The sequence below is a fragment of the Bos javanicus genome, chromosome 18 (genome assembly GCF_032452875.1).
Source record: "Bos javanicus breed banteng chromosome 18, ARS-OSU_banteng_1.0, whole genome shotgun sequence".
Taxonomy (NCBI): domain Eukaryota; kingdom Metazoa; phylum Chordata; class Mammalia; order Artiodactyla; family Bovidae; genus Bos; species Bos javanicus.
Genome location: NC_083885.1, coordinates 37,071,052 through 37,083,870, shown reverse-complemented (window position 1 = coordinate 37,083,870; position 12,819 = coordinate 37,071,052). Strand labels below are relative to the sequence as shown.

The 12,819-nt window shown below is 42.3% G+C and overlaps 1 protein-coding gene across 4 annotated transcripts in view; it reads right to left on the bottom strand.

Moving 5' to 3' along the window:
- Positions 1–12,819, bottom strand: part of WWP2 (WW domain containing E3 ubiquitin protein ligase 2) — a 146,751-nt gene that overhangs the window by 35,338 nt on the left and 98,594 nt on the right. For all 4 annotated transcript variants that reach the window (XM_061387763.1, XM_061387760.1, XM_061387761.1 and 1 more), the window contains one exon: positions 10,208–10,418. In XM_061387763.1, the coding sequence (XP_061243747.1) occupies positions 10,208–10,418 (211 nt within the window). The remainder of the gene's footprint in view (positions 1–10,207; positions 10,419–12,819) is intronic.

Sequence of the window (12,819 nt, the reverse complement as noted above, 5' to 3'; positions counted from 1 at the left end):
TGATACTGGCAGCGACCTTTCATCAGTGCATCCCTGGCAGGGGTTAGGTTTCTGAACCTTATAAGCATCTTCTTCATGCTGACATTAAAAGGCTTTTCAATGAAACTACCCATGGGTCTCGATACTGCATCCTGGTCACGTGGGTCACATCCTCTCCCACTGAATAGCTTCCTTTGATGCTCTCAGAAACAGTGTTCAAAAGCCCAAGCTCGATTCAGGTCCCTTCCCAACACATTGCTCCTTGGCCTTCAATGCGTAACATTCAGTTGGACCATGGACTACACAGGGTCTTTCTATTTGAAAGGATTTAAAACACAGTCTTCAGTTTCAATTAATCTCTGTACTTTTTAAAAAAACCTAAATTCCCTTTGCTCCTATGGATTTTAACTGTCCTTTATTCAGTTTGTAATAGGGAAGAGCACATCTGATTCCATATTAGATCTGTTTCTCTTGCTTTAAACTTTGTGTGCTTAGTCATGTTGGCTCTGCACCTATTGTAAAAGAATGTTACATATAGTCTGAAATATACAGGATAGCCCATTCTCAAGGTTCCAACCTTTAAGAGTCCATTCATATAAAAAGTTCCAGAACAGAGAATAATATTTGTCTTGTTGGAGGTTTACAGGAACATCGTGACCTGACCTACATGGACAGCTGCAAGAACAAAGGATTCAACACCAAGAAGTCTGCAACAACTAACCACGTCCTTTCCTCATCTTGCCTTTGGAAGTGCTTTGCTGAAACCCTTTGGGGAGTTTGGGATTTTAGGGGGCACAAGCCACCCATCTTCTTGTATGGTTCTGCAATAAACCTTTCTCTGCCCTCCAAACCACAGCATTTAGGTATTGTCTGGCCTCACTGTGCATCAAACACACGACCTTGTGTTTGGTATTAATAACAAGTTGTATCTCTTCCATGCCCCAGTTCTGCCCCAAACCACCATCCTTATTGAAAAGGTAAAGGCAGAAAATCTCAATTTCATTATTAGGATGGCATGCAATCATTTCTATGTTATCTGAAAGGAAATTGTCTGGTTACCTGAACCACATTTTCTTGTGGAAAGTTTCCTAAAAGGTCTTCAGGTAATCAGTTCTCAGTTACTTGCCGTTACAGTGTATATTCAACCATCCTGATTAACACACATCTTGGTCAGATTCCCGTAAGTTTGGACAGAATCACAGTTTCACCAAGAGTCAAATTAAATTGAGAAGGAATTTAAATCTGACAGTCCAAGTATTTTGGTTTAAGATCAGAGATGAATCACAAATTCTTACTAAGAGCATTATAAACTTGTATTATTTATAATTTGTTAATAAATTTTATTAACACAAGCACTGGGCATTAGTGAAGCTGACTCTCATTCAAAATACACTCTCTTCATCAGCAAAGTCCTACCAGAATACTTAGGTACCAGTAAACAAAAGATGCCTTGCTGGTTTACTTAGACACAAACTAAACTTCAGAAAAATATACTGAAAGTATTCAGGTATTCTTAAAGCTGCCTATGTAGAGATTCAACTTCCCTCAGGCAAACATTACGAGAAATTCATATTTTCTTACGTTATGATCCTATAATAAATTTAAACTCTGAACCAAATCCCATTTATTCCCCAAGCTCTGGCCACTTCCTGGGTGAACCATAAGATTTATTTCCTCTGTAGGGATACTGTCAGACTGTATTATGAGTCAAAAATCTGTGTGCAATGGAACACATCTCCTCGCCACTGTTTTCATTGCTTCAGGAGGTCCTCTATAAACTGGGTAAGAAGTATGTTAAACTCAGACTTTCCCCCCAGAACCCTTCTTGAAACACTGAGCTTTCCTTTAAATCCAAGCACACTAACCCCCTTTTTAAAACTATCAACAACCAGCACTTTATGCCCTCTAAGCATAGTGGGGCACAGTAGTAGCTACTGAGGACTCTGAATTAAGGTCTGTTTTTCTCCTCCTTTTTCAACCATCCCTTTTTTTTTTTTTTTTTTGGCCTTGGAAAAGTCCACAAAGCCCTTCAATGGAAGATGGCAACATTAAAAGATATGCTTTCACAGAGATGCATCTTCTACAGACAAGTCCTAGAGATGGTGTCTACTAAAAAAATAAAAACTTTTTTTTAAATCAAATTTTCAGATTTTAAAAATTGTAGATAAGTTTGATAATGTAGGGAAATAGTCACTCTTAAAAAATAGTTGAAGAGGGCTTCCATGGTCGTTCAGTGGTAAAGAATCCACCTGCCAACGCAGGAGACAAGGGATCAATCCCCGATCCGGGAAGATTCCACTTGCCATGGAGCAACTAAGCCCATGGGTCACAACTATTGAGCCTGTGCTCCACAGCCCAGGTGTCACAACTACTGAGCCTACATGCTGCAACCACCGAAGCCTCCATGCCCGAGAGCCTGTGTTCCGCATCAGGAGAAGCCACTGCAATAAGAAGCCCACGTACTGCAACTAGAAAGTAGCCCCCACTCACCACAGCTAGAGAAAAGCTCAAACAGCAGTGAAGATCCAGTACAGACAAAAATAAATAAATAAAATCATTTTTAAAAAATTGTTGGAGAGTGTAGGACACATTGAGAAAGTAGCACTGATATATATCCACTATTGTGTAAACCAGATAACTATCGGGAAGCTGCTATATAACACAGGAAGCCCAGCCTAGTGCTGTGATGACCTAGAAGGGTAGAACAGAGGGGGTGGGGGGTAAGGGGACTCAAGAAAGAGGAGAGATATATATCATTATGACTGATTCGACTTTATGGAAGCAGAGACCACCACAACAATGCAAAACAATTATTCTCCAGTAAAAAAAAAAAAAGTTGGTGGGGGACTTCCTCGTGGTCCATTCATTAGGACTCCATGCTTCCAGTGCAGGGGGAGCTGCTTCAATTCCTGGCTAAGGAACTAGGATCTTACAGGCTGCATAGCATGGCCAAAAAAATTTAAATTAAAAAAAAATTTAAGTGTTTAAAAGACATAGTTGATAGGAGCAAAAATGGATATATATGCTCCCAAGGGCAATTTTGCAACTTGGTTAAAAACTTCTACTACATGAACATCCTTTAATTCAGCAATTCTACTTTGAAGATATAGCCTAAGGAAATAATTATGTGTCAAAGATTTAGCTGTAAGTGTATCTGTCACAGTATGTTGTAACATGTTACAGAAAAACTGGAAAAAACCTAAATGCTTTAAAATGGAAAATTAGTAAATTATGTTAATTCTATAATGAATATTCAGTCATTTAAAATATTATTTACAATATGCTGAGTGGAAAAAATAACATGCATAAGATAAACAAAATATTGTTTAAAAATTATAAAAGTACATGGCTGCTGCTGCTGCTAAGTCACTTCAGTCGTGTCCGACTCTGTGTGACCCCAGAGACAGCGGCCTACCAGGCTCTTCCATCCCTGGGATTCTCCAGGCAAGAACACTGGAGTGGGCTGCCATTTCCTTCTCCAATAAAAATACACTATTGTTCATTAAATCTAAAATGCCACCAATTATAAGATTTTTAACATATCACCAAGGAAGAAAAAAAAACCAAAAAACTCTGCCAATTAAACTATAACATTCTAATGCTTGTAAATCACACCTTGATTTTTAAGAAATTAAATGTGAAATACTGTACATATCAGAATCTACAAAACATGGGGGTCAGGGGGAGTCATGTATGCATGTAAAATTTTTGCATAATCAGAGTAAGGAAGTATTTCAGACAAGACACAAAAGGCACGTGAAAAAGATGAACAAACTTGACTACTTAAAATCTGAACTCCTGTACAATAAAAAGCAACACAAAAATGTTTAAAGACAAGCCACAGAAAATATTTGCAATGCACATAACTGAGAGGCAACTGGTACCCAGCACATATTAAGAAATCCTGCAGATTATAACAACAGATAGCCAAACAGAAAAATTGACAAGAATACATGAACAGACAATTCACAAGAAAAGAAACTCAAAAGCCAAATTTTTAAAAAATATAAAAAGCGGTTTAATTTCAAGGATAATGAAGAAAATTCAAAGTAAACCAGCACGAGACATCCCATTCACATCCCTCAGACTGGCCAAAGTGAAAACTATCTGACAATTTTGCTTTAGCAGGAATGCTTATATATGCTCATGGGAGTGTGAATTGGTGAACTGACTCAAAAAGCAATTTGACAGCATCTACTAGAAGCAAAAACCTTCATCCTCCTACAAAGAAGAAATTCCAGTTTGAGTGCTTGCCCTAAAGAAACAAACATGCACACAAAAAGGCATGCACAGAAAACACTTCATTGTAGCACTGTTAATAAAGGCAGAGAGGTAATTACAATATAAACAAACACAAACATAAAATGTTATTTTATATTTATATATCTATCACATACATGGTAAATATAAATTTTAATTATAACAAATAAAATTTTATCTATTCATACAACAGAATACCATAGAGCAGTTGAAATGAATGTCCCCAGTTCCATGTATCTCTGTATATAGGGAATGGGATCGAGGAGGCATTCACAGGGACTTTCAACTTTATTTTTTTATAATGTCTCCTTCATAAAGAGGTTAAAAATCAAGGTAAGGAGGAGGAGGTTTATACTAAATTCAGCATAATGCTAAAGTTTGATAAGACTGAGTTGGGGAGCCCACAGGTATTTCTTATATTACTTTCTATTCTTATTTGCATGCTTAAAATATTTTACAATTAAAACAATAAAATTTAAAAGCACATGCCCTAAGATTATTAAATTTTGGTAGATTTGTGTTTAATGTTTACATGTACATGTCTGTACATGTGGTCTTGGGCAAACCACTTAAGGTTTCCTCATTTGCAAAACAAGGGTAAAAGTAGCGTAGCAGCTACTACAGAGTGCCATGAAGACTGAAATAACCCACCTATGAAACCTAGCACTCCCAGAATGCTGGAAGCTTTTAACATGTGTTAACTATTGCTAATGATCAGGCGAAAAGAGATACAAGGTGCGTGAAACGTGCCAATAGTTATATCTAGGTGGGTGGCTGTTAGTGTTGTTCTGTTTCTTCTATTTTCCCAATTTTTCAAAAAAAAAAAAAAACTATAAAAAATTGTAACAGCTATTGAGAATGAAAATACTTATCTAGTCTTTCAACAACCACTTCTCACTCCATCTCTCTAGAAGCCAAGTACTATGCTCGGCGCTGGGAACACAGAAATGGAGGACACAGTAACACCAGCTCCTGAGGAGCTCTCAAGAAAGAGTAGTAAAATGAAAATTCCTAGTTACACACGAAAACATACATAGAGCAGGGGGAGAACTTCTCATGGGCCAGCCCTGACACAGTAGGATCTTTGGAAACAAGGATTTCATTCTGAGATGAGCAGGAGGAAGCCAGTAACATGTACTATCTGGCATTACCTAAGCATGTAATAATCCTTGCAGAGTCAAGAACTAAACCATACTACTTAGCACAAAGGCACAGACTCTCCAGTATAATCCTTTAATCCTTTGCTACTCAAACTATGGTCCATGGCTCACACTGTTACTGTTCAGTGACCAGAAAAGTTCAGAAGTTTGTAGGCTTTTAGAAACTTTTGTACCAATTTGACATTGCCACAACATCCAAATACATGATCTGTAGATCTGTTTCATTAAATAGAGGACCGAAGTAAGAGTTCATAAGAGACTGAAAAAAAAATTAAAACAAACAAAAACAGTGGGGGAAAAAAAAGGACTAGTTTTTCACAGACAGTTTGAAAAGCACTGTTTTAAAACTCCTTGGGTAAGGATCTTTGGCTAGCGACAAAATTGAGTTTGGAATGAAATTCAATGGGAGCAGCTGGTTTATAACTTAGCAGAGAAGCTGCAAATTCCAATGTCTCTTAAAGTGTCTCCAGGAAGAAAACATCAAAGAACTCTTACCAGGTTGTCACCCTTGATAGTGTGTCAAGGACCACCTGGAGAAAGGACCTCTAGGTCTGCAGAATTGGACCTGGGCGTAGGGGGAGATGGCAAATCCAACAGATCCAAAGTACACCCTCCTCAACTAATTCTCCTCTGAGGCAGGAAACAGCCAGGGCAGCCAATGACTGCGGGAGGAGAGGGATGGTGTGAAATGGCAGCGCTGAGGTAAGCCGGCAGAGTCCAAATACAACGGCCTCCCTTATGTAAGGAACCACAGCGCGGCGCGGGCTGCCAGGCTGGAATAATGCGCCTCTGTGCGCAAGGGCCTGGGCGAGCGGCGGGGCCCGAGACGCACTTGGAGTTTATCTAAGCCATGTACACACGGTCTGTTAATGAGCATTTGGTCCCCAAAGTGGGCTCCCTGCTGATAAAAACCAGATGCAGGGCCAGCTGATCAAAGCAGGCCTCCCTCCCCACTGCCCTTCGCCCAGGCCACTATCTCAACACGTCTCTCGAGCCTGGCTGGCACCCCTTCCCTTGACAGGCGTTCGCAGCCTGAAAGCGCCACGCCCTTCCAATTGGCTCCTTTCTCGCTAATTAAATTAAAAGGTACAGAAGGCAGGAGGAGGGTTTAGAGACCGGGAGACAGGAAAGGGATAAAGGGTGTTCTGTTTGGATTGAGGCAGCCCAGGTTTCGGTGGCCTTCAGTCACTAAAACAAAAGCGGATGTGACATCTTTATGACCAGTTGCATCTGCTGCAAGTTTCAGAAAGGCCATGTGGCAACTGGAAAAATAAGCCCTTGGCACCCCCAAGTGAACTGTGCCTGACTGCTCTGTGAAGGAGATGAAGAAGTTGAGATGAGAAGGTACGGCTGGAAAGAGACAGAGTCGGCTGGATGTCTCAAAAAAGCAGTCTAGCGTGGCTCACAAAGGCCACACAAAAGGGGGAACGTGCTCTGCAGTGTTCCCCAGGCATGAAGACCCCTAGTGAGCAGGAAGGAGCAGCCCGACCCTGTGAGAGTCATACGTGAACCCAAAGCCAGACAGCCTAGTGAGGGACCCATTAAGGTCTTGCTCTTAGGAAGAAAATGTAATTCCTGTCATAGGTCCTCTTTATTTGAGGCATCAAAGAAGCAGAAAACATTCATCCAGGCGGAGGAAAAAAAAAATATATATATATATATATATATATGGCATTTAAACTGATTCATTGCTGTTGCTCAGTCGTTCAGGCATATCCAACTCTTTTGCAACCCCACCAACTGAAGCCCGCCAGGTTCCTCTATCCATGGGATTTTCCAGGCAAGAATACTGAAGTGGGTTGCCACTGACTCCTCCAGGGGATCTCCCCGACCCAGGGATGGAACCCATGTCTTCTGCGTCTCCTGCATTGGCAGGCCGATTCTTTACCACTAAGCCACGTGGGGAATCCTCAAAAAACTGGTTCATTAATGCACTACAAGTATGTCTTGGGAGCTGACTTTGTGCCAGGCTCCTTGCCATCTTGGCATTTACAGCCCAGCTGGGTAGAGGGACGTAGAACACGCAATTATGCGTGTGAGAAGAATTGCAATACACAGAGCAGTCTGACCTTGTCTACTGGGGATGGAGGAAGGATTCCCAGAGCAAGTGCTGATTAATCTGAGACTTGAAGATGGATAGAAATTAATGGACAAAATGGTGAGGAAGGTTTCAGAGTTGTAACCAGCATGACAGTCCCCAACCCAGAGAAAGGGTGCTATACTTGTCAAACTAAAATAAGTCATTATGGGTAGAGCTTAGAGAGCAAAGCAAAGCGTGTCTTCCATGGAAGGTTTGAGGGGTAGATGAGGCCTTGTCCTGCAGAGCTTTTTCAGGTCTTATTAGGGATTTGAGAACTGACTCCTAAAGACAAGAGGAAACCAGTGAGGCATTCTAGGTGGTGAAACATTATGTTCAGAATTTTATTTAAAAGATTAAAAGTGGTTCCCCTGACTCCTGAATGTAAGATACCAAGAAGGGAGGGATGATCCACCTTGTCTGGATCTCCTAAACTTTTAAGTAAGCTGCTAGGGTGGAGACGGCAGGGCTGTGATTTGGGAGGCTCGGGGTGGAAAGTGTGCCCTTTCTGGCTTGCCATCACAGAGTAGAGAACTGAAAGCCTGCCAGCTTCACCGCCATGCACTCAGCACTGCCAGTGGCAATCGCCAGGCCCCGAGACAGCCCACAAAGTACCAGAACTCCCAGTGGGCACCTGGAAGCCCCTCTGGGTGGCCAAGACTGGGTCTCAATGACCTTCTCCGGACCACCACTCATGTTCAAGTGGGAAGCAGCCTCCTCAGACCTACCATCGCATTCTAAACGCTCCAGGGAGAAGATGCTGTTCAAACTCTACCCAAGAGAAGCAGTTCAGCCTCTGGTTGGGGTGGGAGGCCAAGTAGGAAAACCAGCTTCTCTGAGCTGCTCTGACCGCCAGACTCAGAATAAAGAGTGTTTTCAGGGCCTGGAGTTTTCCAGCTGCCTGGAAACAGGAAGGGCCCAATCCAGGAGAACAGTAACCCTCACACACGCCCTACATAAAGACGCCTTGAGCCAGTAGCCCTAATTGCCTGTGACTGACACACGGGAGGGAAGCCCTCCTTCCAGGCTTTGCTCAGCGGAAAGCAAACAGGCTCCTGAGGCACCGGGCGGCCATCTTCTCTCCCTCTGCCAAAATGATCCCACTCTGTTCCTCCCAAATTATATACAGATTTCAAATTATAAACCAAACAAAGGTCTTTCGAGTATTCCTTACCACATACACAAGAGGAAAAAAAAAACCTCTGTAGGAAGGAGTTGCACACAAGCAAGTAGTTATAAATCTTTTCACAAAATGAAAATTTTCACAGAAGACTTTGGAGCCACCTCTCAGTACCCCCTGATTCTCTATGGGTCTGAGGGATTAAAAACCATTTGTGATATTTTTCATGTGTTCATTGTGTTTTGTTAAGAAATGTAAGTTGTGTGCCAGATGCTAGGGATGTGAGATGTAAGTGGTAAAAATCCCAAATGCCTTCAGATTTAGGATTTTTTGTTTGTTTGGACAATGGGGTTTTCTAAAGTGGCTGAAGAACAGTATGGTGTATTATACATCAGTATACCATCCTTCCCTTTTATCACAAGGGCTTCCCTGGTTCCAAGCTGATAACCAGGATGGGCGGTGGGACAGCATGGAATTGGCCCTGACAAGTGATTGGGAGCCCTGAGATAAGACTGTTTCCCAGTTCAGAACCATTCCCTTCTTCTATGATTCTTTCATAACCACTTCAGAAATATCATTCACCAGGTGTAACACTCACCATTGGGTGAGGGCTTCACATACATTGTCTTACTGGAGCCCCTTAAAGAAATCAATCCTGACTATTCATTAGAAGGACTGATGCTGAAGCTGAAGCTCCAACACCATGGCCATCTGATGCAAAGAGCTGACTTATTGGAAAAGACCCTGATGATGGGAAAAATTGAGGGCAGGAGCAGAAGCGGGCAGCAGAGGATGAGATGGTTGGATAGCATCACTGACTCAGTGGACGTGAGTTTGAGAAAACTCCAGGATATGGTGAAGGACAGGGAAGCCTGGCATGCTGCAGTTCACAGGGTCACAAAGAGTCAGACATGACTGAGTGACTGAACAACAACAAATTCCTGGGGAGGTAGTTATGCATGATTATCACCTCTACCCTACCTAGATGGTAAGTCACCTGGGCAAGGTCATAAAGGGTCAAGTTAGGATTCAAATCCAGATCTATTTGATTCCCAGGTCCCTGCGCTTCATTTCCTCTCGCTTTTGGCCTACTGGGGCCATCTTCCTATCACCCAAGGCCTTTTGCATCGGATCTCATTCTGAACCAAAAGGTGGGGCAAGAAAACTATGAGTCCACGTTAACATCAGCCCAAGCCATGGAAAAACATACAGTAATACTCAGGGCCTAAAGTCCTCCATGGGCCATTGAGATAAAATGCAAGGGAGAAAAGCTGTTTTCTAGGCAGGAGCTGGGCAAACCCAGTGATTCTGGAGGGCAAAATGAGCTCCTTGTTCCATAAAAGCCACACTCTTTGAGTCGAGCTGTTCATTTCAAGTCACCGTATAAGGTAGCATTGATTCAGCCCCAGATGATTTAGGTCTTTTTCAAGATTTATGTAGAACGAGCAGTCCTTCCACACCTTCTTCGCTCCTATGCATGGCAGCCTCCCCAGGGACTCTAGCCACCAGGTAATGAATAACCACGTTGTTTCTGCCCTGGTGAAGGAGCCCCAGTTGGTTTTTTTCTAGGGGGTCGGGGGGGGTGCTGTGGTGGGACAGAAGGCTACTCACCCAGCAGGCAGAGCATCGGGGGCCTGGGCGGCTGCAGGGAACTGCTGAGTGCCCGAAGTGCTGGGCTCCTCCCCTTCGGCTGGCGTGGCCGTGGCAGGGATAGCCGCAGTGGTGGGGTTCGGGGTCACACTGGACACTGCAACAGGCGGGGATGCCACACCAACAACAGAGGGTTCTTCGGGATCAGTGGTTGCAGTGGGTTCGTCATTCACTGAAAATACATAAATGGTATTTTAGAGATCAGCTCAGCATTGTGTTCACATTTACCAGGTTTCTCACTTAGTGGTATAACACAGAACCTACAAGGGTACCACACATGCTACCCGGTGACAGCAAAAGATTTTACAGAACATAATACTGGAAAAGACAGTAAGTCAGTAAGAGCCTGCAAGAAAAAAAAAAAAAAATGGAAGATGGATCTGAAATAAATAGATTATTAAATATTACCTCCTTCATATAACTTTATTAAAATTTTCTAACATACTATGGTTACATTTATTGCAATAAAAGCAGCAGGAAAAGTAAGGCACCAGGGAAGTGTGTTAGTGATACATGGAGCATAGTCAAGGCCAAAGTCAAGTTTATAGGGTTTTCTTTAAACTTATCACTTGTCTGCTAGGTACAAATAAATATCACCTTCTTTCAAAAAGCTCCATTCACACTAAGAGGTAGTAAACTTTGAGTACCGTGCTTGTTCTTTTAAAGATACATACTCAAAGTGAGGAGCAATGATTAACAGCCTACACAGAAAAGATGGCATCCAAGGGAACAACAGACAAAGATAGAAGTGAAATGAGCTGATTCCTGAGTCTCCTTATTTCTCCAGGTCTTTGATGATTACTCATGTTCACAAGGACCCCAAGGCACTGCAATATCCTCTCACTCAGAAAGGAACCAAACATGGTCTGAAACATTTAAAATTCTTTGAAAATGGATAAGCCATAAATATACAAAGAATTTTCCACATATGTGATTTGGGCTTCCCTGGGGGCTCAGACAGTAAAGAATCCACCTGACGATGCAGGAGACCTGGGTTCAATCCCTGGGTTAGGAAGATCCTCTGGAGGAGGGAATGGCTATCCACTCCAGTCTTCTTGCCAGGAGAATCCCATGGACAAGAGGAGCCTGGCGGGTTACAGTCCATGAGGTCGCATTGAGTTGGACACGACTGAGCGACTAACATATATGTACATTTACACTAGAATTCCGAAGGAAAACCCCCTTGGTTTAGCCTCATCTTGGTAATTCAGAATCTCTTTTTGATGTTTCCTAGTGGCCATCCCGGAGAAGGCAATGGCACCCCACTCCAGTACTCTTGCCTGGAAAATCCCATGGATGGAGGAGTCTGGTAGGCTGCAGTCCATGGGGTCGCTGAGAGTCGGACACGACTGAGCGACTTCACTTTCACTTTTTACTTTCATGCACTGGAGAAGGAAATGGCAACCCACTCCAGTGTTCTTGCCTGGAGAATCCCAGGGACGGGGGAGCCAGACGTCTATGGGGTCGCACAGAGTCGGACACGACTGAAGCGACTTAGTAGCAGCAGCAGCAGTGGCCATCCAGATCCTTATTGAACATTTCTTCTAAGAAACAACTCACTATAGAGCCATTCCATTGTTTCTTTAACTTTTTATTTGTATTGGGGTATAGCTGATTAACAATGCTGTGATAGTTTCTGGTAGCTGATAGAACAGCAAAAGGACTCAGCCATACATATACATGTATCCATTCTCCCGCAAACTCCCCTCTCGTCCAAAGAGCCATTCCACTGTTGAACAGAAGTAGCTATCAGAAAGACTTATGCTAAACTGAATTCCACTAGATGGTTTTAATTCCCATGCTCTCAAGCAATACAGAATAAATATCTGGCCACCCTGTTTCTCATTCACTTTCTCTGTTCCAGTGAAAAGCCTGCCATTTCTTTAATGTCTCTAGGTCACGCCCTATTCTAACGGCCTGGCTGCCCTTTTCTAGTTATCTTCTATTGCCTTTATTTCTAAATAATGATATCACAAACTGACCATAATAAATGAGATAATATCAGACCAGCAGAGTTAGATTTCCAATATAAATGATAACAGCAATGTTTAAAGAACACCAGTATGTACCAAAGTGCAAAGCCTTTTAGATGATCTCATTTAAGCCTTATACACAACCCCATTTTACAGTTGAGGAAACTGAAGCTCAAAGAGGTTAAACAAACTTCCAAGGTCATAGGGCACCTAATTCGCACCCCTGCTGTCTGCCTTCAGAGCCTGAACCACTGACTTGCTACAGACTACTTCTCCCTCTCTGCACATCCTCTGATGTGACCCTGGATTATAATAACTCAGAAGCAACCACATGATCCTGTCGGCTAATGTAAGATTGGTTGTCAGCTGAAACTATAATTTCTTCACATGATATGATGCCAAGCTTGATCTTAACAAACAGCAAAGAGCCTAGGAACCACCTGTGATTAATTTAAATAATCTGCTTTCTCTCCAATATATTAAATATTATCTGACATGCAGAGTAAATTAGTTAATAAACAACTTTATTTTGTGCAACTGATGTTTCCCCAAAATAAATGCAAGAATTTTTATTTATATTCCCAGCATCTTGGTTGAGTT